Below are 26135 nucleotides of genomic sequence, written 5' to 3' on the forward strand. Positions count from 1 at the left end.
GTCACCCAACTGTTTTTTAAAATGTCTACCAAACCAGACTCAACTATGGTTTTATTTGTGGGCATTTTAATGTCTTACACTCTATCAACTAGGTTAAACTTTAGTTCATTTTTCTATTAAGCTACCATCAAAGGTTGCATTTTTTACCCTTTTCTTTCACATTTCCTATCACTTGAATTTACTGTCCTATTTTCTGTGTAGTTTGTGGTACAAGTTCTACAATCTCCATACAATGAATGCCATTACAAAGAACTCTTTCAGGGAGAACAAGACCAAGAAATACATTAGTAAGTATTCCAGAAGGTTGGTCTATCTGAGATTATAGACTTAAAAGCAAGAGATCATTCTGCAGTCAGGGAAAGTTTTGTAGACAAAGTGAGTATCAACCTACCATTAAAAGAAGTGACAGCAGTACACAGAATCTTCAAGGTCATAATTTAGTAAAATCTCTCACAAACATATATAATAATTTATTAAGAGTATGTATATGATTTCTGCTCCTTAACAGCAAAAATTATGTCTTAGTCACAACTGATAGTCACAGCTGTTAAATGGTATTTCAGAAAGACTGACCTGGAAGATACATATGAGGGAGTGTATAAATTGGGGAAGGAGGCATCTTGCCCAACTCTCCCCTTCCTCTAAATCACTAAACATGACAAAATACTGCTGACAGATCTACCTTTAAAGATGTAAATTATAGGCCAGGGGCGGTGGCTCAGGCCTGTAATCCCAGCACTTTGAGAGGCCGAGGCAGGTGGATCACGAGGTCAAGAGATCAAGACCATCCTGGCCAACATGGTGAAACCCCATCTCTACTGAAAATACAAAAGAAAAAATTAGCTGGGCATGGTGGCAAGTGCCTGTAGTCCCAGCTACTCAGGAGGCTGAGGCAGGAGAATCACTTGAACCCAGGAGATGGAAGTTGCAGTGAGCTGAGACTGCGCCAGCGCACTCCAGCCTGATGACAGAGACACTCCGTCTCAAAAAAAAGAGATGTAAATTATGTTAAGGCAAAAAAAAAAAAAGAAAAGAAAAAGCCAGTAAGTTGGATTGACTAGAATTAGGAAACACCAACTAGCTTTCTATAATAATCCAGACAAGAAATAATGAAACTTTAAATTACAGTGGTATCTTTGGTACCCAGAGAGAAATACATTTTAGAGACGTTGTTGAAGAACTCAGAGAATGATCAAACCTGAAAGCAAGGAAGAAATTAAAGAGACTGACCCTAAGAAAGGCAAACATCATAGTATAGCTGGTACATTCTCGGTGTTTCTCAGTGTTAATGTTTGACTAAAATAATGTTCAATACAAAAATGTAACTTCACTCTATCTCTTTACTTTACTATGCCATTTCTCTCTTCTTAAATGAGGCTGAAAACAATTTTCCAAAAAACCACCTGAAATCTGTGCCAAATAAATGTATTATTATTATATTCTTCTATATAAGTCAACAGATATATCCTACAACGTATCTGCTCTTAGGTGAGCAAATATGTGCTACTGAAAAAAAAAGTCACTTTTATACTAGTACAGGAATCTATATATTAATCTTTTAGAGAGATGCTTTTTAAATTATGTGGAAAATATTTCACCACAGTTGGTTCTTTTCATGTGCAGTTAAAGAATAATACTCAGAATGTACTTTCAAAGTAGCAATTATTTTAGAGAATTGTATGTATTACCAATTTAATATATATTGAACTTAAATCAACTTTTAAGATATTACTACGCAATTGACAATTACAGTGTACATGCCAGGGATTAATGTATTAATGTATAAAGTATCCAGTTAATTAACTAAGAAACAGTCATTTAAAATTCAAAAATAAACCATTCTATTAACCTGTTTCACCATGCAATTTAGTGTCAATGTCTAAGTTTATACAAAAGCAGAAATTTGAAATTTTCAAAAATCAAATGTCCTGAATGTTTTTCACAATTTTTAATAAAAAGAGAATGCTTAAATAAATTTATCCATAAACTTAAACATAAATCACAATAGAAAACTGGTCAAATGGGCAGAGATCCAATGAAAATACCAAATCTATCATGGTTGAGGTCTCAAACACACAACCATATGGGTCATTGATTGTAGTAGCCTTAATGGTTTTATTAACGCTTCAAAACAATAACTTGACCAAAGAGATGGTTTCTGTCTGGATTCAATGCCTCTAGGCATTGATTCTCTTGATAACTGGAACTGGGGAAAGTCATTTATAAAATAGCTCATAAGCACCCAAGAAGGGTGAAACACTGGGGTAACTTAGGTTTCAACCTTTCCACATCTATTAACCTAAGGCCATGAAAAGCAAGAAAAAGTTATCAGCCTTTATCTCTAAAAGAATGATCATTTCAATTTTTGTCTTGGCAGGTTACAAAACTTCTTACCAAGAAAGATTAAAGAAATGATATGTACCAAATGACAGTATTTTGTCTTGCTTTATTAATACTGAAAATAAAACTCTAAAAACTTAAATACAAAAATACTGCAATTTACAGATTTAAACTTTGAGTACTGTGTCAATCTCAGGAGTTGACATTTATGTTTTATTAAACTAGCTCTCTTGATGACAGACTGAAACAAAGCATATATTGTTTATTATTGAAAGGCATATTTGCATATATACCTGGGACTTAGACCACCCCAAATAGTTTCAATTATCATCTCCCTAAATAAGTTAGAAAAGGGAAAATTAAAAAGAGGATATTATCCAATGACTTTCTATTCATTTGTTTTTTGACTGTTTACATGTTTTAGTGACAGCAAGATAATTTGAGACAGAATTCTTAGGGATGCTCATGTAATTTATACTCCAAAAGAAGATGTAAACTGTCACGTCAACCCAGGTTCACGTAAAACTTAGAATTCACACTAGATGTATTTAAACAAACCATCTTTGAACAATTTATGTATAAGGAAAACAGAGTCCAAACAACAAGCATCACTCAACTACCCAGTTACTGGCACTCAGACAATTTCCAACTCAATGCTTTTTTCACCAGTCTATTTGGTGCATTCAATGAACAATTATTGCACAACAAACTACATGTGTAGGGCACTGGACCATTAACAATAGGGGAAAAGCCCCTGCCATCAATAAGCAAGCCAGTCCACTAGTAGAGTAAATGAACCATTACAATACAAAGTAATTAAGAGGACAAGAAGAGGTTTCTATGAGAACACAGAAAAAGGAGAAAGAAATTATTGAGAGCAAAAAGGTGTAAAAAGGCATTTTGGAAGGTAATGCATGAGTCAAGACACAGTGGACTCAAGTTTTGTGAATCATCAATGATATTTGCCTCACATGGAAAGATACAGATAAAAAATCAAGGATCCCATTTTTAAACCAAATCCTGGGTCCACAAAAGAGAAAAACACTATAGGACAAAATAATGCATTTCACAAAGCCAATCAGCCCATTCTTCCCACAGGAGTCATGCTTCTCAGTGGGAGGTGGGATGTTTCCATGCCTTTCAGGTAGTCAAAAGCATGCTTTTCTTATTTAAACATGCAAAAAACTGAACATCCCCCAGCAACTGCCATTAGTCATCCCTAAAAGTATATCTCTACCTAGCTATTACACACCAAGGGTAATAATGTCAAGTCATTTCTGTTGTCCCCAAAAGTAAAAAAAGTCAGGTAACACTATACAAAACAGAGCAGAAACTTTGATTCTGAGAGGGATCTGTCTGCTTATAATTCTTGGGGTTCCATGAGGAAAACACAGAGGTTGCTCCCAAGATTGTGGTGCCTCCTCTGTTTTGCCTAAGGAGACCCAGGCTGCCAGAAATTGCCTTAGGTCATCTCATATGGGCATCAAGGGTAGTAAGAGGACAGACAGAAGCAAATGGAGAAACAATTCAGTCGACTGAGAAGAAAAACAGTTTTCCTCAAAAAAAAAAGATCCAAGAATACAAAAAAAGCTTACAAAGGCTATATAAATCTATATACAGCTAACCTACCAACTTTTAATTAACCTTTTAACCATAGAGCTCTTTTAAGGAAATCCTTTTAAATCTCTTATTACCAGACTCTAGCCAAGACAAACAGATGACACCTCTGGCTTTTAAGACTTCTTTTTTTCCCAATAAGCCTTTAACTAAGATTATGACTTAACCACAGATACATGAGGTATTTCCAAAGAAAAGCAATGGGGACTGCTGCTTGGTTGGGGATGATATCATAATATAGGAGTGTAGAAAATCGTCCTCATATACTGAGTCTGCCTCATATACTCAACTGGGCCACAGGAACAGCTGAGTCATGAGTCATGGGTCTGCATGTGGTCAGTTTGAAAAACATCTCAAAAAAAAAACAATCTTAGGTTTTACTATAGTGATGTTATATATAGGATTATTTGGGGAAGTTACAATCTTGTGACTTCTGACCACATGACTCCTGAGCAATAAGAGATTATAAAAACAACACCTACATCTTAACAGAACTCAAGTTCCTCCCATAATCCTAATCTTGTAGTCTTTCACTAGTCTTAAAAGGCAGTTTCAATGGGGGGTGGGGGGGGGTTAATTTTAGGAAGGAACTATTTTCATCCTTGCTTCAAAGTTAAACTGTAAACTAAATGCCTCCCAACATTAACTTGGCCTATGCCCAGAAATGACCTAGGACAGCTTGGAGGTTAGAAGCAAGACTATGTCAGATTTATCTTACTGTCATAATTTTGCAAAGGTGGTTTCAAAAAGAACTATATATAAATATAAATTATATAACAAATGGTTTAGGATCTCAAACAATGTTAAAAATCACTGTAAATCCAAATTATGTCACCACAGAAATTATATCTGTAAATAGAGAAAGCAAATGAAAATTCAACTAACAAGAATATGCTGTCTACCTAGTATGCATCCAATATCTTCTTGGCTATTATTAGGCACTTGGCACAAAGATGTTTGTGTTTCACTGTTATATTCCAAACACTTAGAGCAATGTCATTTAGAATAGTTGATGGCTCATAGTAGGGCACTTGATTGTTTGTTCAATGAATGAACAGGGCTACTATAAAAAAATTTGCCTTAACATAGCTTAAAACCCAAGATTAACATTTTATGTAATAATAAATATACATATTAAAATAATATTTGAGCACAAAATTACACAATACTATGAATATGGGTTGTAGAAATTTTTTAAATTGGATAAAGTCTCATAGGGTAGATGAAACCTAAAGACAGAAACTAAAATCGTATAAATAGAAAAGTAAAGAGAAGGCAATTTCAGGTTAAATGACAAGTGTGAACACAGAAGGTATTTGCAACAGCATAAAGCCTAACTAAACCAAAGCAAACTTAGTAAATAAAAAGGAACTGTGAAAAATAGGATGAAGACTGAATTTTAGCTCACTGAGTCTTTAAAACCAAGAGAAGGTATTTAGCTGAAGTGTTTAATAGAAAGATCACCTAGAACTTCTAAACAGGCAGTGATAGGGAACTGAAATAATTCAAGTAACACATAATGAAAAATAGACATAGCAATACATTAATCAGTTAAAGAGAAAAACTAAGAATAAGATAAATATAGTTGAAACTAGAGGAAAGAACAAAGATAAAAGCTACTTCAGAAGAAAAATCAATCAAACTCTAAATGTTACTGAACATAAAGTAAAACAACTATAGAATAAAATTGCAGAATGTCTCAAACATTATTTCAAGATGTTTTAGTTTGGGTGATTGATAGAATACTAGAACCACTGACAGGAAAAGTTGCAGACTGAAAGAAACTCACAAAGAAGGCTGACAAGCTTCAGAAAGGCCTCCCAAGGAAAGCACCTTGGGTGCATCCTCAGCTTTTCAGAACGCACAGAAAATAGGCTTTTGCTAATACATAAAGGATAATCAATCTTTATGTATTGACAGACTGGTAGTAATAAGGTTTGTAAGAGTTTTGTGCCAAGACCAGCTTGGTCGTGGAGACCCCAACCCAGGCGGCGCTGAAGGAATTAAGAAACAGACACAAAGACAGAGTGCAAAGGTGGGCTCAGGGGGCTGACAGCATTCCCAGCTGAAAGCCCAGAGCAGATTCTGACCCACGTATTTATTCTGTGCATTCCAGTGAGAAGTTTAATAAGAGGATGCTCTGTGTTCTTTCATAGATTAAAGGTAAACTAACCAAGTAGCTAGTATATGTTCACTATAGGTTAAAGATAAACCAGAAAGTATTCTTTACAAGGGAACAATGGAGGCAGAGTCATATATCCTGTGTTCAAAGAACTAGTTCATCTGTGTACATTTCTCTCTGTGTGAGACATATTTATATTATTTATTGTCTTAGAACACCCTGAGTAGTTTTCTGCTTTGGGGGCTGGCTCTGTTTTCCTTGATGCCATTCTCAGCAAACAATAGAATTTATCACACACATCAGAACCTGTTCTCAAACTATGAAGTGGATGAGATATTTAGGTTTAATAAGTGTTCCATTCAATTATTGTCTTAATGATACATTGGAAGGCAAATTAGAAACTGGAGGCTTGGTGAGTAGTGATTTAGGGCAGAAAGCAGCAAATAAGGAGTGATGAAAGTCTAACGAAATATACAAAATACCACCTAGGGCGTAGAATACTCTCAACCTCAAATAATTTGGGGTAAATACATTCAATTCTAGCTATTATAATTGATAAACTCTTTCTTTAGATAAAACCTATCTAAAAATTACTCTCTTTAGATACGTAAATACCATTAATTTGGCTACAATCTAGTCTACCATGGGTCCTGGAGGAGTACTTAACTCATTTCTTTCATCATACATGGATTTTATCAAACACTTTAAGTGTCAATCACCCTTCAACCCTTCACTGCCGCCTACAAATAAAATATGATAAATAGTATGGTAGAAGTCAATGCCCAATGTTGACTCTATGGGAACACTCCAATAGAGTGATTAAATCTACAAGAGAGGTCTGGGAAATACTGGTTTACAGAGGTGACATCTGAACTAGTTTGACAAGGTTAAAAAGAGTATTCCACTATCAGAACAGGAAAGGAAGAGAAGGTCAGGCAGCTATACCTACCTGTACAAAGAGAACAAGTGGCACGATCCAGAAATAATGTGAAGTTCCACATGGCTAGATTTTGGTATGGGTTGCACACAATGGATTCTTCTACAAGTACTTGGAAATAATTCCAGGATCTAAAGCCTGGAAGTAACCAAATATATTTTGGAGAAATGACTCTGCCACTATAATGAGGAAAAAAAATTGAAGGAGTAAAAGTAACTGGAAGCAAGAAACTGAATTAGAAATCCACTGAAACAGTCCAAACATTACTATAAAAGCTTGAACCAAAACAGCTTCTAAATCAAAAGCAAAATTTTTTAAATTAAAACTTTTAGAGAAAAAAAGAAATTAGGCATGAGATTAGTAATTATCTCTGCAAGTTTCAGTAAAATAAAACAGGCGATTATGTAAAGATAAAATGGAAATAAGTGGCATAATTAAACATTGGATAAATTATGCAATAAAAGAAAAATCTGATGGTTGCTAGAATACATATATGTATAATATATATTTATTATAGGAGAGAAATGTACACACAGCAAAAGGGAGGAAACCAGTGTTAGGGAGGTGCTGAAGAGTTAAACGTGGGAATTTAATTGCTTAAGGGTCAGAAACAGATGAGACCAAAAACATAAAAAAGTTTATCTATTACAAGATCTGAAACATTCTACTGAATTGAAAGCACAAATAAGTATAGAGATGTATTAATTCTGAAAACAGAGGTCTTCACAGTTTATATGAATTTAATCGAAGTAGTGGAAAAACTAGGTTGAGGTTCTAGATCTCATACCTTCCAGTAGATAGACTTATTTTGAAGAACTCATTACACATTATTTCAAAATGCTTGGATCATCTAAGAACCATAATGGGGTAAGGAGTTGAGCTGTAAAAGAAAGGAGAGGCGAAAGGGGCAGCTAAAATTTGTGAAAATTTTGACAAAAGAGGAACATAAGAACTGACTGAATGATTGCCAAGCACCTGCAAATCTGCATGATTCAGCAGCTTAGGTAAAAACATCAGAAAAATGATTGATTTCGCAGGGTGTGGTGGCTCGTGTCCATAATCTCAACAATTTGGGAGGCCAAGGCAGGAGGATTACTTGAGATGAGAAGTTCAAGACCAGCCTGAACAACACAGCAAGACTCCCATCTCTACCAAAAATAAAAACAAAAAAATGAGCTGGGTATGGCAGAATGTGCTTGATTTATTCAGAAGGTTGAGGTGAGAGAATCACTTGAGCCCAGGAGGTTGAGATTACAGTGAGCCATAAGTGAAACACTGTACTCCAGCCTGACAGAGTGAGACTCTCTGTATCTATAAAAAAAATTTTTAAGAAAAAAAAGAAGATTGAATGATGGGTGGGACCTCATATAGATTACAAGAATAGGAAAATCCAGAATAATTAAGTGGCTAATCAAAAGAGCCAAAGAAAGCACCAAAATGGACAACATTTGAAAGAAGAACTTGAAGACTAACCACACCAAGATCAGTGACTAAAAGGAGGAAAAAAATGTCATGTCATAAGATAAAAACCAGGACTACCACTCTGGCAATGTAACTAAGAGGTATAGAAACTTGAAAACAAAGGTCTGATGAAACTATGTATGTAGAACTGATGGACCCAAACTGGGTTTTTGAAGATGGTTATTTCCAATAGTTCTTTAATAGAACTGAGGGCTGTCTACAGTTAATTCAGAAAAGAAATTCTCCCATATAAGGCCAAAGCTGGTAAAAGCAGCATAAAACAATCATGAAGAGATCAGCAGACTTCCTTCTCATAGAGCATCTCTAGTATCCCACTGTGGCCCTTATTGGTTTTCAAACATAGCTGTAGCCCTTATAGACACAGTAAACTAGACTAGAAGTAAAAAACGGGGGCCCATACTAAGTATGAAATGAAAAGAACGGAAGGATTTGGTAGAAAAGTAGCTAAAGGATGAGATCATCTATTGATAGCTAATGAAGATTTATTGATTGAATCATATGAAATTGCTAATACTTGTCTTGACCTACAAAATGGCAATTTCATATAGTTCATCTTAATATTACAAACAGAATCACATATAAAACATAATTGTCAACAACTATAACCTGAACTCAGATAGATAAGTTTCCAAATTTAATTGTTTACAGAATTAGTTTGGTTTGTCAGCACTAATATTTTACAGCACAAAACACATTTTTAATTTCCTTAAAAAGTGCAAGCTAATTTTTTTGCCATTTTCTAACTCAGAAAAATAAGAAATTTAATGTACTTTCAAAGGTTAAAAAGCATAAATCCTCAATATGATGCTGAGATATATTCTAAATTTTTTTAAGGATTAGAACTACAACAGTAGAATGTATGAATTTGATGTAACTACTTCAAAAATACCAGCTCCAGACTTTCTGGAAAGATGATGACATAAAGTCATTTATCAGATTTTGATTAAATTTAGAAATAAAAAGACATTTTCCTCAGTATAAATGATAAAGCAAATGGAAGACCAACAACAAAATGGCAAGGAAAAAGATAATTTTTCATAAGAATAGAGTGCATTCTAATTAAACCTAAGTCATAAACCATTTTAACATATTGGTATTCAAATTAACAGTTGTTTATTTTAAATGATAACTTTCCACAGTTAAAAGAGGTTGAATAAAAAATGCAATGTTTCATATAAAGCAATATCATAGTCATTAAAATGTTGACAAAGAACAAAATATTTTTAAACATATTAACAAGCCACTTTATCTCTAGCCAAAACATGCATAAATGTTTCATTACAGTACTAAAAAGTAACAAATAAAAGGTTCAATAGAAGAAAGCTTCCTAAATTCTGCCATTCTGCCACTCTTCCTTAACTATAAGAGTATCTTCTGACATTATCGAAAATACCTCTACAGGTATATATTCAAAGAAGTCATTAGCCAAAACTAGACATATTTGACATGTACAAATCAGCTTGTTCAGACCAACTCCTACTCAGTCTTCAACATTCATGTCCACTACAAAATGTTCCTTGATTTTCCAACTTCTACTAAAGAACATATGCATAACTTCAAAATAAACTGTATTATATTCAATTGTGACCACAAATTTAAGGGTCTCTCCCCTCTGAAATGGCATTCATCTTATTTCTTCAGCCTCCATTTCCCAGGATGGTGGGAGACGGCAGATACTCAACACAAGTTAAATAAATCTTTATCTTTTGATAAAATAAATAGATACAGCATAAATTTTTCCCACTGTTCTTCATTACAGTCAGGTTCCTACTGTGTGTCACACACTAAACAAATGTTAGCATAAAGAAAAGTATTCCCTTTAAGAGTAAAAGATAATATATTGTGCTTTCTCCTTTCTCAAAGAAGGAGTATATCTGTTTTTACAAGACAATCTTCTCAGTTTAATGTGATAGCTTTGTGTTACAAATACTTCCCTTTTAAGGCCAGGTGTGGTGGCTAAAGCCTGTAATCCCAGGACTTTGGAAGGCTAAGGCAGGCGGCTCACTGGAGGCCAGGAATTCCAAACCAGACTGGCCAACATGGTGAAACCACATCACTACTAAAAACATAAAAATTAGCCAGGAGCCTGTAATCCCAGCTATTCGGGAGGCTGAGGCACGAGAATCGCTAGAATCAGGGAGATGGGGGTTACAGTAAGCTGAGATGACACCACTGCACTCCAGCCTGGGCAACAGAAACTCTGTTTCAAAGCAAAACGAAAACACCTTTCCTTTTAACAAACTAAAAATCAAAACTGTGCTAAGTGCACTAACAAAGCTTCATTAAACAAATTTAAAATAAAAATTTCAGTTTAAATTTTAAGCCATACACAAAAGTCAAAAAAATTTAATGTGTACTACTAATGCTAACTGTTAGGTAAATGCATTCACTGTGACTTTTTTTTTTTTTTTTTCAGACAGTCTCACTCTTGTTGCCCAGGCTGGAGTGAAATGGCATGATTTCGGCTCACTGCAACCTCCACCTCCAGGTTCAAGTGATTCTCTTGCCTCAGCTTCCAGAGTAGCTGGGATTACAGGCACTTGCCACACACCTGGCTAATTTTTTTGTGTGTGTATTTTTGGTAGAGATGGGGTTTCACCATGTTGGCCAGGCTGGTCTTGAACTCCTGACCTCAGGTGATCCACCCACGTCGACCTCCCAAAATGCTGGGATAACAGGCATGAGCCACCATGCCTGTCCAATTGTATTTTTAATGCAAATAAATCTCCAAATGATCTCCAAAATACCAAGCAGATCTTCTTGTCTATGATTGCAATATTTTAGCTAAACACACTATTAATCATTGGCATTCACAGATTTAACATTTCTAAATCACCATCAAAGGCTGTGTAATTATTGCTAATGGAATGAATAATAATCCTTCCTCATAAAGATGAAATGAGCTAATATTTACAAGACCTGAAAGGAAATCAGAGTTCCAAATTAAAGGAGTAAACCTAGCTGACCACCATCATATTCACCTCAACTAGTAGTTTGTGGGAATTTCTCTCAAGAAAGACTTGTGAATGCCAACAGTTCTACAGTTTAAAAAAAAATCTGTCTCTCAGATACATGGCCAATTCTCTCTTTTTAAATGATTCATTTTCTTTATAATCTGAAACATTTTCTTTTTAGTGGCTAACAAGAGAAAGAACTATGATGACATTAAACACTTCTGGAGATGAGAGATCCAAGATGGCTGGAGACGAGAGATCCAAGATGGCTGATCACTAGCAGCTTGGGCTCATAGCTCCCATTGAAAGTGCAGAGAACGAGAGGACGCCACACTTTCAGATGAATATTTGTTGCTCACGGACCAAAAGATTACCAGTGGAGGAGCCCCACGGGTCGCCAGGGCGACTCTTGTGGCCGGCGCAGTGGTTTTGCTGGCTCCTTAGCACGGCAGTTCTTGGTGCAGAGTCCAGAGATTCCCAGGCAGAAAAGCACCATCAATCTTAACACCGCGGTTTCGGCCGGCGCAGTGGATTGCTCAGATTTCGGCGCTGGGAATCAACAAGTGACGTCCGCTCAGAGACCTAGTTATAAAGTCGGTAATTACAAAGATGACAGAGGGATAAATATATAATGAAGGGAAGAAACCAGCCTAAAAAGGCAGAGAATACTCAAAATCAGAATGCCTCTCCCTCTACAGGGGATCGCAATTCCTCATCAGTAACGGAACAAGGCTTAATGGAGAGCGAGTGTGTTCCATTATCAGAAGCAGGTTTCAAAAGGTAGGTGATAAGAAACTTCTGTGAATTAAAAGAACTTGTTCTAACCCAATGCAAAGAAACTAAGAACCTTGAAAAAAGGTTTGACGAAATGTTAACAAGAATGGACAGTTTAGAGAGGAATATAAGTCAATTGATGGAGCTGAAAAACACAACACGAGAACTTCACGAAGCATGCACAAGTTTAAACAGTCGAATTGATCAAGCAGAAGAAAGGATATCAGAAGTCAAGGACCAGCTCAGTGAAATGAAACGAGAAGACAAGATTGGAGAAAAAAGGATAAAAAGGAATGAGCAAAATCTCCAGGAAATATGGGACTATGTGAAAAGACCTAATTTACGTTTGATAGGTGTACCTGAATGCGACGAAGAGAATGAATCCAAGTTGGAAAATACTCTTCAGGATATCATTCAGGAAAACTTTCCCAACCTAGCAAGGCAGGGTAATATGCAACTCCAGGTAATACAGAGAACACCACAAAGATATTCTGCAAGAAGACCAACCCCAAGACACATAATTGCCAGATTTATTAGGGTTGAAATGAAGGAGAAAATACTAAGGGCAGCCAGAGAGAAAGGTCAGGTTACCCATAAAGGGAAACCTATCAGACTTACAGCAGATCTCTCAGCAGAAACCCTACAAGCTAGAAAAGAGTGGGGACCAATATTTAACATCCTTAAAGAAAAGAACTTTCAACCCAGAATTTCATATCCAGCCAAACTAAGCTTTATAAGCGAAGGAAAAATTAAATCTTTTGTGAACAAACAAGTACTTAGAGACTTCACCACCACCAGGCCTGCTTTACAAGAGCTTCTGAAAGAAGCACTATACATATAAAGAAACAACCAATATCGGCCTTTCCAAAAATATATCAAAAAGCAAAGAGTATTAACACAATGAAAAATTTACACCAACTAATGGGCAAAACAGCCAGCTAGCATCAAATGCCAGTATTAAACTTATATATATTCTAATTGGATAAAAAGCCAAAACCCATCAGTATGCTGCATCCAGACCCATCTCACATACAACAATACACAAAGACTCAAAACAAAGAGAAGGAGGAAGATTTACCAACCAAACAGAGAGTAAAAAAAAACAAATAAATAAAAAGCAGGAGATGGAATTCTCACCTCTGATAAAGTAGACTTCAAAGCAACAAAGATCAAAAGAGGCAAAGAAGGACATTACATAATGGCAAAAGGATTAATGTAACAAGAAGAGCTAAGGATTCTATAGATCAAAGAGACAGAAAATTAACAAGGACATCCAGGACTTGAATTCAGACCTGGAACAAGTAAACTTAATAAACATTTATAGAACTCTCCACTTCAAATACACAAAACATACATTACCACCTCACACCTATTCCAAAAGTGACTACATAATTGGAAGTAAATCACTCCTCAGTATTTCATAGGTTTAAATGAAATATTGGTTGGCTGCTTGTTTGTTATTTTCTTCCCTTATTCCTTCCTGTCTACATCATTAAGTATAATTATTGGTATAAAAGAGGTTTTCAATACCCATTACTAAACTGCATTCTAGCCTGGGCAAGAAAGCAATACTCCCATTCTCTCTCTCTCTTTCTTTTCCTTTTTCTTCCTCTTCTTCATTCTTTTTTTTTCTTTCTTTCTTTAAAAAAGAAAAGAAAAAAAAATACTTCTGATATGAATGATTAAATGGGAAACTCTCTATTAAAATCAAGAATAAGCATTCAGTAAATGTTAGTTGAAATCAAATTAGAAAATAGTTTTAATCTTAACTAAATGTCTCAATTAAAGCTATGACCTGCAGTACAATGAATGTTCTTAAAGCTTGCTTATCTGTTCCTACTAACTAGAAAACATATTTTGTTGGCAATTATTTCTAATTTCAGTTATCCGGGCTCTTTTCTACTTTTTTTTCCTCAAAGATTATCATAAGACTGCTATATTCGACTTGCAATATCCTACCCAAACAACTTAAGTGTCTAATAATAACTGATACAATGAAGACTCATTGTCCTGATGTTAATTAATCTCACAGAGGAAGGGAGTAGTAAGCAAGCATCAATTTAAACATAAGTAAAATTCTAGTAATGAATTTAACCATGAATAAAAACAAATCTTTTAAGAAAAAAATGCCATGCTTTCTCTCTTGACCAAGAGCGAATGCAGGAACAAATGGTTCTAGTTATGGAACACGAATACTTGAATACATATCTCCATCAACCATAAGAGTTTGAACAACCACTTATGCTCATTGTAAAAATGCCAAAATCTCCATAAATAATAAAAATATTCAATAATAGTCAAGTTAATGAAGTCTTGGCTTCAGTAACAGAATCTTGCTATATGACTTTTTCTTTTAGAAAAAGAAAGCAGGAAACTATGGCATTGCTTTTTCTAAGTGGTTCAGCACATTGGGGCAAAAGGTGGCAATTACCAAGTAGAAGATAACAGAAATCAGCTAAGCACTGTGTAAAAGGCAGACATAAGATAGCTATATAAACAAATAATTTAGATTAGTATATCAAAGGGCTTCTAATTACTTATCACAAAGATAAAAGTACTAATCTGACTTTTAAAACAGCCATAGCCTTACAGTATCAAGTACTCCTGGCATTAACTGTTGGCAATCTATAATCATGTATTTATAAAATGGAGCAGAATAGTTTGTTGAAGTTCCTTCTTCATAAGCCACTTCTACTAGTAGAGAAAAATCTCCCTCTCTCTCCGCAGTGCCACTTACTATTTATCTCATCCCCTCTTCACAATCTGAACCTCTCTGCTTCAAAAATTTACTCCGACACCCTACATTATTGTCTCTTTTTCCCCTAGAGGCTTTCTGTGATAAGTAAGTAAATACCTGTGAAGAAGTAACATGGGAAAATGACCTTTGAAATTCTCCTAGCACTAAAATCCCTTAAAGGGACTATATCTGCTGAATGTATGGAAGGGAAGGCAAGGTACTCTACAAGATTACATTCCTCTTTGCAACCTGAAGAAGAAACAAAGTTCTAGTTGGAAATAGGTAGCCCAAGTAGAAAGAAGAAGAGCCCACCGGAAAAGAACTGGGATAACTGCGAGACAGGCTTGGAACAAGTGTGACTCACTAAATGCTTAAACTCATAAGAATTCAAGCTCAGCACAACTCTTCATCCTCAATTTCTCAAATTGCTCTTCAACTCATCAGTGTTACTAGAAGTCCATCTTCAGGCCTACAAAAACATAGGCTTTGGTGTAAAGGAGTGCCTTAAGTGGATGCAGTTAAGGTAGAAGGAATATGAAGGAATCTTATGACTTACTGCAGCAGTAGCAGATGTGTTTGACACCTAGTTAGAAATGTCAATCAGTACTGCTATGCCTGATAGTAATGATTAATTTCTTAATACTATATGAGATAAATTAGGTATTAACTAGGATCGGGAAACATTTTCTAAAAATATCATTACTAATTATGATTTCTATAGGAAAATGTTTTTGAACTTCAAACACTGGATTGAACTTGTGAAATTCAATCGTTTCATAAGTTGAATCTTACTGAAGACAAACAATAGTCAGACTGGCACAACAGCACAAGGGACAAGAAGCCTGGGATAAAAGCCGAATTCCATCATCACTAGCTGTGTGATTTTGGACAAGTTACCGTAATCTTGCTGTGCCTCCATTTCTATATCTGTGAGACGGACATTTCAAAAAACAGAATTTACTTCATAAAGATTTAAATAAGGCCAGGCATGGTGGCTCATGCCTGTAATCCCAGCACTTTGGGAGGCCGAGATGGGTGGATTGCCTGAGGTCAGAAATTTGAGACCAGACTGGCCAACAGGGTGAAACCCCACTCTATAAAAAAAAAATAATAATTTAAATAAGTCAATATAAGTAGAATGTAGAATAATATCTGGTACATATTAAATGCAAAATAAATGCAGCTGTTATTGTTATTGAGGAAAAGTAAAATTCAATTTCTTACCCACCGGACATACTTCTGCTTACCCTTAAAAATCTAGTCTAAACCAACCTTTCTTTGTGAAACCCCTTCTTGAATTCCATAGAAACAGAATATTCCTCTCTTTGTATCCCATAATGTACATTCAGCTAAATGTTCATCAACACTATTCCCAAATTTACATAATCAGAATCATAGAATCTTGAATCAAACCATAAAAATCATAGAATTCTAGTTCAAGCACACTTTCAATGCCATGTATTTGTTTTCGCTTTTCAAATAGTCATTTTTTAGTTTTTATTTTTATAGTTTTTGTTTTGTTTTGAGATGGAGTCTCACTCTGTCACCTGGCTAGAGTTCAGTAGTGCAATCTTGGCTCACTGCAACCTCCACCTCCCAGCTTCAAGAGATTCTCCTGCCTTAGCCTCCTGAGTAGCTGGGACTACAGGCATGTACCACCACTTCAAGCTAACTTTTGTATTTTTAGTAGAGACAGGGTTTCACCATGTTGGCCAGGCTAGTCTCGAACTCCTGACCTCAGGTGATCCTCCCACCACGGCCTCCCAAAGTGCTGGGATTACAGGCATAAGCCACTGCACCCAGCCTATTTGTATGTTTTTTAAGAGTCAAGGTATCACTCTGTTTCCCTGGCTGGAGTACAGCAGCATGATTAAAGCTCACTGAAATTTCAAACCCCTGGCTCAAGTGATCTACCCACCTCAGTCTCCCATGTAGTTGGAACTACAGGTTCTTGCCAGCACGCCTCATTAATTTTGACAACTTTTTGTAAAGAAGGGGTCTCGCTCTGTTGTCCACGTTGGTCTCAGACTCCTGGCCTCAAGTGACCCTCCTGCCTTAGCTTTCCATGAGTCACCATGCTAGGCCACTTTTCACAATGTCATTTTTAGAAATAGCAGTATAATTGATTTTCATAATGATTAAGAATTTTTTAATTAAAATAAGATACTAAGATCCCAAGTCTCAATATCAAAGTAGCAAAAATTTAAATTGTTTCAGCTTTTCTAAATCTTATAGTTTATAGCCAAAATGCAAAGATATTTGACATACTTTAACAAGAGAACTACTATATCTGTTTTATATAATTGAAAGATGTGAACATAAAAATCATTAAGTAAGTGAGTTGTATTCTCTAAGAACTGTAATAACTTAAAAGACTAAAAATATGTGGCATATCCTGGAACCAATGAGCAATTATAACAAGGCTGCAGGATACGAAGTTAATATACAAGTCAATCACTTTCCTATATACTAGTAATGAACAAGTGGAATTTGAAATTAAAAATAATATTTACATTAGCACCCAGAAAAACATGAATACTTAGTTATAAATCTAATAAAATATGCATAGATCTGTATGAGGAAAACCATAAAACTCTGATGACTGAAATCAAAGAACCAAATTAATGGAGAGATATTCCATGTTCATGAAAAGGATATTATCAAGGAGGCAATGCTTCCCAACTTAATCTACCGATTCAATGCAATTTCAATCAAATCCCATCAAGCTATTTTATGGATATATATTTTTTTAAAAAAACGTTCTAAAGTTTATTTGAAGAGGCAAAAGACCCAGAAGAGCCAACATACTGAAGAACAAAATTGGAGGACTGACATTAACCAACTTCAAGATTTACTAGAAAGCTAGCACAATGAAGACTGTGTTATTGATGAAAGAAGAAATAAACAGATCAACAGAATGGAACAGAGGAGCCAGAAATAGACTCACATATAGTCAAATGATCTTTGTCTAAAGGGCAAAGGCAATACAATGGAGAAAAAAACAGTTTTCAACAAATGGTACTGAAACAACTGGACATTTATATGCAAAAAAAAATTATCTAGACACACACCTTACACTCTTCACAAAAATTAACCCAAATAGGACATAGACGTAAATATAAAACACAAAGTTATAAAAGTCCTGGAAGATAACATAGGAGAAAATAAAGATAGCCATGGACAAGGCAACAACTTTTTAGATGCAGCACCAAAGGCATGATCCATGAAAGAACTGATAAGCTGTACTTCATTACAATTAAAATCTGCTCTGTAAAAAACAATGTCAAGGAAATGAGAAAGCAAACCAGACCAGGAGAAAATATTTGCAAAAGACATATCTGATAAGAACTGTCATACAAAATAAAAAAATTCTTAATTAAAACTCAACAATAAGAAAACAACCTTATTTTAAAAATACATCAAAGACCTTAACAGACACCTCGCCAAAGATATACTGATAGCAAATACGAATATGAAGGCCAGGCACAGTGGCTTATGCCTGTAATCCCAACACTTTGGGAGGCCGAGGCGGGTGAATCACCTGAGGTCAGGAGTTCAAGACCAGCCTGGCCAACGTGATGAAATCCCGTCTCTACTAAAAATACAAAAATTAGCTGGGCACGGTGGTAAGCACCTGTAATCCCTTTTACTCAGGAGGCTGAGGCAGAAAACTGCTTGGAACCTGGGAGGCAGATGTTGCAGTGAGCCCAGATCGTGTCACACTCCAGCCTGGGCAACAGTGTGAGACTCCGTCTCAAAAAAAGAAATATACATATATGAAAAGCTGTCCTACATCACATGTCATTAGGAAAATACAAATTAAAATAAGGAAATACTATTACGCACCTATTAGAATGGCCAAAATCCGGAACACTGACAACACCGAATGCTAGCAAGAATGCAGAGGAACAAGAACTCTGATCCATTGCTGGTAGGAATGCAAAATGATATAGCCTCTTTGAAAGTCAGTTTGCTGGTTTCTTATAGTCTTACCATATGATCCAGAAATTGCACTTGCTGGGTTTTACCCAAAGGAGCTGAAAACGTTTGTCAACACAAAAAACTGTAAATAGATGTTCATACCAGCTTTATTCATAATTGCCAAAATTTGGAAGCAACCAAGATATCCCTCAGTAGGTGAATGGATAAACTGTGGTACATCCAGACAATGGAATATTATTCAACCCTATAAAGAAATGGGCTCTCAAGCCATGAAAAGACAGAGGAACCTTAAATGCATACTCCTAAGTGAAAGAAGTCAATCTGAAAAGTCTACATATTGTAAGATTCCAACTATATCCAAACCCATAGAATGTACAACACCAAGAATGAACCCCAAAGTACACTATGGACTCTGGGCAACTATGGTGTGTCAACGTATTTTCATCAATTGTAAGAAATTTGCCACTCTGGTGAAGGATGTTGATAACAGTAGAGGCCATGCATGTGTGAGGACAAGGAATAAATAGAAAATCTCTTGTATCTTCCTCTTAAAATTGCTATAAACCTAAAAAGGTCTTTGAAAGAAATTTTAATGTGACACAAAAATAAAATCTATTACATGAAATCTCACATAATCTATTACTATCTTTAAAAAACACATGTCTATTATTTTTGTTTACTGTTTGGAAAGTTGACAGTAAATAAATTTATGGAAAGATTTATACAATTAAAAACCGTATGAGCATTGTGTTTGCTTTTTAGATACACTGTACTACAATATTTTTTAGGGGCAGTTAATAAATACGTACTCATAGGTACCAGGCACATGGACTGAATATCTATGAATCCATGTTTGCTACAATATTACCTCCTCATTGAGGCTTTCCCTACATGCCCTATCTAAAACAGGTATTTTCTATCCCTTTACTCTATCTTTGTTAAATGCATCACAACTACCATATTACATGCCCATTTCGTCATGAGATTATCATCAGCCTCTCCCAGTAAATGAGGGCCAAGATTCTCTAAGCTTTATAAACAGGTATATCCCTGTTGCCAAGAACAGTACCTGGCATACAGATAGTGAATAAATAACAAATGTATGATTTGAGATAAGAACATATTTTAAGCTTGGTGAAACAAAAGGTACAGTCATTTCAAACCCAAGAATATTAATTTCACCATGACAGTAAGGATTTCTTTTTTTCTATAACTCAAAAGTAAGCGGTATACAAAAAGTAGAAAAGCAGTTTATACTTAACTTTATTTCTACAAAGTTCCTTTGAGACAAGCTGTATTCATTCTTACCAACATGGGCAAAACCCATGCTAACAACAGTAAGAAAATAGTAATTTCTCTCCTAGAAATGAGCACTTTAGAATATCATCTGATTTTCTGAAATCAACTAAATTCACTTTAAGCTTTTGTCCCAGAGCAAACAAAAAAACTAATTTTTTTTTAAAAAGTGAATCAAAGCCCAAAATATCAACTAATCTTAAAAACCAACCTTGAATCAACCAAATACTAACCAAGAGAAAAGTCAGTCTATAACATTATTTCAACTAGGCCTCTGTAGTAAGAAAGTAGTGAAGGAAAGCAGACAGAAGAAAATAAAGTCGGAGAACTGAGAAGAAATCTAGATGTTTTAAACCTAAAAGTTAACCTTAGTTGTTAACTGCTAATACCTGACCGAATCCATCCTTTAAATTGTACATGTCAAATTATCACTCAGCTAGCAAAAGGACCTTCAGTATCTCCATCAAAGTCTCTTATACTTGCATTTCTCTCTAATAGAGGTTTAAGGTCCACCACTTTAACTCTTAACTGCATCCAGTGCTACAGTAAGAATAAAAAAAATAAAAAAAAGAACTTAATTGTAGAACTTACTAAAAATACAATTCTAATATCCAGAATCTACAAGGAACTTAAACAAATTTATAAGAAAACAACAACCCCATCAAAAAGTGGGCAAAGGATATGAACAGACACTTCTCAAAAGGAGACATTTATGTAACCAACAAACTATGAAAAAAAGCTCATCATCACTGGTCATTAGAGAAATGCAAATCAAAATCACAATGAGATATCATCTTACACCAGTTGCAATGGCAATTATTAAAAAGTGAGGAAACAACAGATGCTGGAGAGGACGTGGAGAAATAGGAACAACTTTGCGTTGCTGGTGGCAGTGTAAATTAGTTCAACCATTGTGGAAGACAGTGTGGTGATTCCTCAAGGATCTAGAACCAGAAATACCATTTGACCCAGCAATCCCATTACTGGGTATATACCCAAAGGATTATAAATCATTCTACTATAGAAACACATGCACACATATGTTTATTGTAGCTGCACTTAACAATAGTAAAGACTTGGAACCAACCTAAATGCCCATCAATGATAGACTGGATAAGGAAAATGTGGCACATATACACCATGGAATACTATGCAGCCATAAAAAAGGATGAGTTCATGTCCTTTGCAGGGACATGGATGAAGCTGGAAACCGTCATTCTCAGCAAACTAACACACGAACAGAAAACCAAACACCACATGTTCTCACTTACAAGTGGGAGTTAAATAATGAGAACACATGGACACAGGAAGAGGAACATCACACACTAGGACCTGTCGGAGGTGGGGGGGGAAGGGGAAGGAGAACATTAGGACAAATACCTAATACATGCAGAGCTTAAAACCTAGATGACAGGTTGATAGATGCAGCAAACCACCATAGCACATGTATACCTATGTAACAAACCTGCATGTTCAGTATATGTATCCCAGAACTTAAAATAAAATTTTTAAAAATTTTAAAAAGACAATTCTAAAACTCATACCACCCCCAATTTTATGAGCCCAGAGAAGTGATTTTTTTTTGTTTTGTTTTGCTTTTTGGTCTTTTATTTTATTTTATTTTATTTTAGATGGAATTTCACTCTTGTTGCCCAGGCTGGAGTGCAATGGCTAGATCTCGGCTTACCACAGCAAGGGTTTCTCCTGCCTCAGCCTCCTGAGTAGCTAGGATTACTGGCATGCACCACCATACCCAGCTAATTTTGTATTTTTAATAGAGATGGGGTTTCTCTATGTTCATCAGGCTGGTCTCAAACTCCCAACCTCAGGTGATCCACCCACCTAGGCTGCAATTATAGGTGTGAGCCACTGCACCAGCCCAGAGAAGTCTTTTTTATCAAGTATCACAGGGAATTCCTATCCAAACTCAAGTTTGAGAACTAGTATATTAACCCACTTTTCAAAACTCAGTTGAAGTCACCTACTACAGTAGACCCCAACCTTTCTGGCACAAGGGACCGGTTTTATGGAAGACAATTTTTTCACACACGGCGGCGGGTAGGGAGGAACAGTGTGGAGGGAGGATGGTTTCAGGATGAAACTGTTCCACCTCAGATCATCAGGCGTTAGATTCTCATAAGGAGCACCCAACCCAGATCCCTCACATGCACAGTTCACAATAGTGTTTGCGCTCCTATGAGAATCTAATGCTACCACTGATCTGACAGGATGTGGACCTCAGGCATTAATACTCGCTTGCTGTGCAATGCAGGTCTTAACAGGCTGCAGACTAGTACAAGTTCACAGTCCCAGGGGTTGGGAACTTGTCACCTACTACATGACCCAACCCCCCTCAGTTAGAATTAATTTATTTTCTCTATACTCTTTGAACATATCACATATGCTTCTCTTAAAACATGTACTACACTCTTCCCCAAACTCCCCTTTACTCCCCTCAAAAAGAAAAGTTCTCATTAAATCCAATCGATTATGGCAAAGGTTACAACCTCCCCACAACCCACTCTCCTACACCTGCCCACAAACCATTGTTCAATTCCAACAGTAAGCTACTACAGGATGATACACAGACACAAGCTTGCAATTCCAGGAGCTAGCTCTAATCTATCTATCTCCCACAAATTAGTTTGAATGATAGAAAGATTTCGATTTGATCAAAGTTGGTCTGTAGTTTTCAAAAAGTAAAGTGCAATAGAGCAAATGGCTTTATTCCATTAGTAAATTTCCTATAAACTGTCTTCACAACAACTGGAAAGCATAAAAACAAAGCATGAGTTCAGTATTTTCAAGTCAGGATCATAATCCTATTCTCCTTCACTCATAATACACGAACCTTATTATATGCACAGGTATCTGCTGAGATTTGGCCTACATAATGTTTCAGAGAATGAGAGCACAGAATTAGTTATCACTGATTAAAACAAGATTAAATCAAAACATTCCAAGATTGCTTTCTATTCTGGAGCAGTATTTAAGACAGTAGTGAAAGACTTGGCCAAACATACAAAGGTTCCAAGTATTACCTATGTGACTTATGAAAAAACTAAAAAAGAGAATGATAAAAGAAATCAAACTTAAACCAAAATGGCATGGAAACTAAACAGTGGAAATCAGACTAATTTTATTCAATCTGAAACATGTAACTATCCTGAAAAATGTTCTGAGTAGTCATGGAATCATAATGTAAGAAGATGCTTTAATACCCATCAAGTTCTCTTATCTAGGAGGAATTTGGAACTCTTATAAAAATTGAGTGACTTTTCCAAATCCATTTAACTAACAATGGGCAGAATCTGGGTCCTCTGAGTTCAAGACTAATGTTTTTTAAATAATATCATTAGGCCCAGCAATGCAAAACAAGTTCTGATTGCAACAAGCTGAATCCTCAATAAATTCAGCCCATGTTCACTTCATTTAATGGTTAAACCCTTTCCTTTGAAAAATTCCAAGCATTAACCACATTTGCATATGCAGACATTATCAATTTCATAGCTGGGAAAGATAAAACTCAGCCAACAGAATTAACTCAGAAATACAAGCAATTCCAGAATGAAGACAGCCAACTAGTTAGTTCTAAAGTGACATTCAGAAGAACTGCACAAGATTACATTAGTTTCAAACATAACTACCTCTTTTGAACTGACAGGATGAGAGGGGTTCTACTTCTAGTATTCCAGAACACTGAGAACAAGTTCACATTTAGCTTTTCTGTATGATGATTTTAAGTATTTTAATCATACTTTCTCTTCAACTTTTCAGACCAAAAAGTCAAAATTTAATCTCAAATTTTAAAAATGAAAATACGAGTTTTAGTTCAGACTGCCAAGCTATTGTTACCTTAGATAAATCACTGTCAATTTCTAGACCCCAGATTCTTTTTTCTGTAAAAACGGGGATGGAAGAGTGACTAATTAGGCTTTGGTTCCTACCAGTTCTGTTTTCCCTATCCTCGTCTAATTTCACTGATACAAATGAAAACTCTCTTAATACAAACCGTATTATTCACTGATGTTAAAAAAATAATAAATAAATAAAAAAAAAACCTTTGAAGAGATAGGTTATCTGGTAAAGTGCACCAGGAACTACATTATTTTGAAGGTCTTTGTTTTACACTCAGCTAAGTTTCTAAAAGTCATTCAAAAGCCAATCACCACACACATTAACTGAACGTTGGCAATATTTGGCCCTGAAAATACAGGGCAAACTGAAGTTAAATTCCAGGTCAGAGGCTCCTGCAGGTGAGGGTTTTAAATCTTCTATACAATCAAGAAACTGACTATAATAAACTTCACCAGAGCCTTGTGATCTTGAAAAACAGTAAAGGTTAAGAAACTCCTTGCCCCTGTTTGTGTTCTGAGAAACTGGCTTATTGCAAAGAATCACCTTTCCTATAGAACTCAGGTAAAACTAAGGGTTGATCCATACCCCCCAACTCCTTGATAACAAGGCCATAACTGGAATCTTCTAATTCCCATCCTTTGCTTTGCAAATGACATGCTGAAGTATCTGTCCCACAGATCAATCAGAACAAAATACTTATTAGCCAAACTTTAAGATTCTCTGTCCCCAAGGTCCCTGAATGTTGTCCTTCCCTCATTCTGAAACAACATACACAAACCTCTCTTAACAGCTCCTCCTCAGAATAGATGGCCTCAAGGTAAAACATAATCTGGTTACTGTCGGAGCATACCCAACTTTTCATCCCAATTCCTTACATTTTATTTACCCCTCCCTATAAAAGACAAACCCTTTCTACCTAACCTTTAAGACGCTTGCAAATCTTATGGTTATTCTTTCTACTGCAACAGTTCCTTCAACCTTCCTCCACACGCTTGCCATATTCCTTTCGAATAAAGTCTGTCCCTACTAAATTCGGGTTTTTTATTTGACACCTTTTCAATTATGAAATGGCTAAATGTAAAGAATAACGTGACGTTGCCGTTCTTTAAATGACAGGTGTTGATCCTGTACAAGGGGATCCGTTGTGTCCACTTGGAGAGGCTAACAGCATTTCTAAGATCTGAAGTTCTTGGCCACTGTTCTGCGACTGGGGAGGGGGGCGCAGAGGTGACTGATCTGTCAAGGTCAACTCTGGGATCACCTGGTGCCACAGGCCATACACAGTGAATGGGCCATGAACAGGCAGGCTACCCAGTCCATACTCGCTGACAGAGACGCCCCTGCCTCCTGCCCGCTAGTCTTCCAGCCAGGCAGGCCTGATGCTGCTTCCTCAGGGGCTCAGACACCCTGGGACAGGTGGTGGGTCCTGCCCAGCCGCCCATCCCAACGTTTCAACTCCATTCAGAGCAGAGCACCCGACGGCTCTTTTCACAGAACTGATCTCCCGGCCCTTTTCGCTCCACTGTTGTCACTCCTGCCCTCACAGAAAAACTCACCATGGTACCTAGGCTAGGTCGTGCACTAGGCACCTTGGAGTCGCCGGTACGGTCCCACACCTCTTCCCTCCGGGTCCTTGAGCCGGGAGCTTCTCAAACAGCGAGAGACAAGGTCTTCCGGCTTTGCCGGAAGTTCTGCGTGCGCGGGACAGGAAGTTCCTCCCTACTCCAGAGCTACGTCGACCCCACGCCACGCTGAGGTGAAGATACGCAGGACGTCCTCTAAGCAACTTCCGTGGGTGCCAGGTTATGGGCTGGGGGCGGTGCTGACCTTGAGAGCGCGTAGGAGGCGCAGGCGCAGCACAGGTACGTGGGCGGGCGGAGCGCGGTGGCTGCGTTTGCGAGGACCCTGAGGTAGGTTGGGTGGTTTCAGCTGGTGCTCATCCTCTGTCTGAGAGGTGACGGAGGAACACATTGGTGCGGGGAGTGGGAGGGGCGGCGGTGGGCCGCGCATGGGAGTGAGGATGCGCGGTGGGAGTCGACTCCAGACCCAGGTGATTTAGAGAGAGTAAAGACCACG

General features: G+C 36.6%; 1 protein-coding gene across 3 annotated transcripts in view; it reads right to left on the reverse strand.

The window, feature by feature from the left end:
* Positions 1-25749, reverse strand: part of TMEM161B (transmembrane protein 161B) — a 78271-nt gene extending 52522 nt beyond the window's left edge. For all 3 annotated transcript variants that reach the window (XM_021665382.2, XM_012477588.2, XM_012477589.2), the window contains exon 1: positions 25616-25749. Coding sequence is in view for 2 of the 3 variants with exons in the window: in XM_012477588.2 (XP_012333011.1) it covers positions 25616-25618 (3 nt within the window). In the remaining variant the exon portion in view is untranslated. The remainder of the gene's footprint in view (positions 1-25615) is intronic.
* Positions 25750-26135: the final 386 nt, after the last annotated feature.

Source organism: Aotus nancymaae, unplaced genomic scaffold (assembly GCF_030222135.1).
Source record: "Aotus nancymaae isolate 86718 unplaced genomic scaffold, 86718_ANA_hifiasm-v0.15.2.pri h1tg000014l, whole genome shotgun sequence".
Classification (NCBI taxonomy): domain Eukaryota; kingdom Metazoa; phylum Chordata; class Mammalia; order Primates; family Aotidae; genus Aotus; species Aotus nancymaae.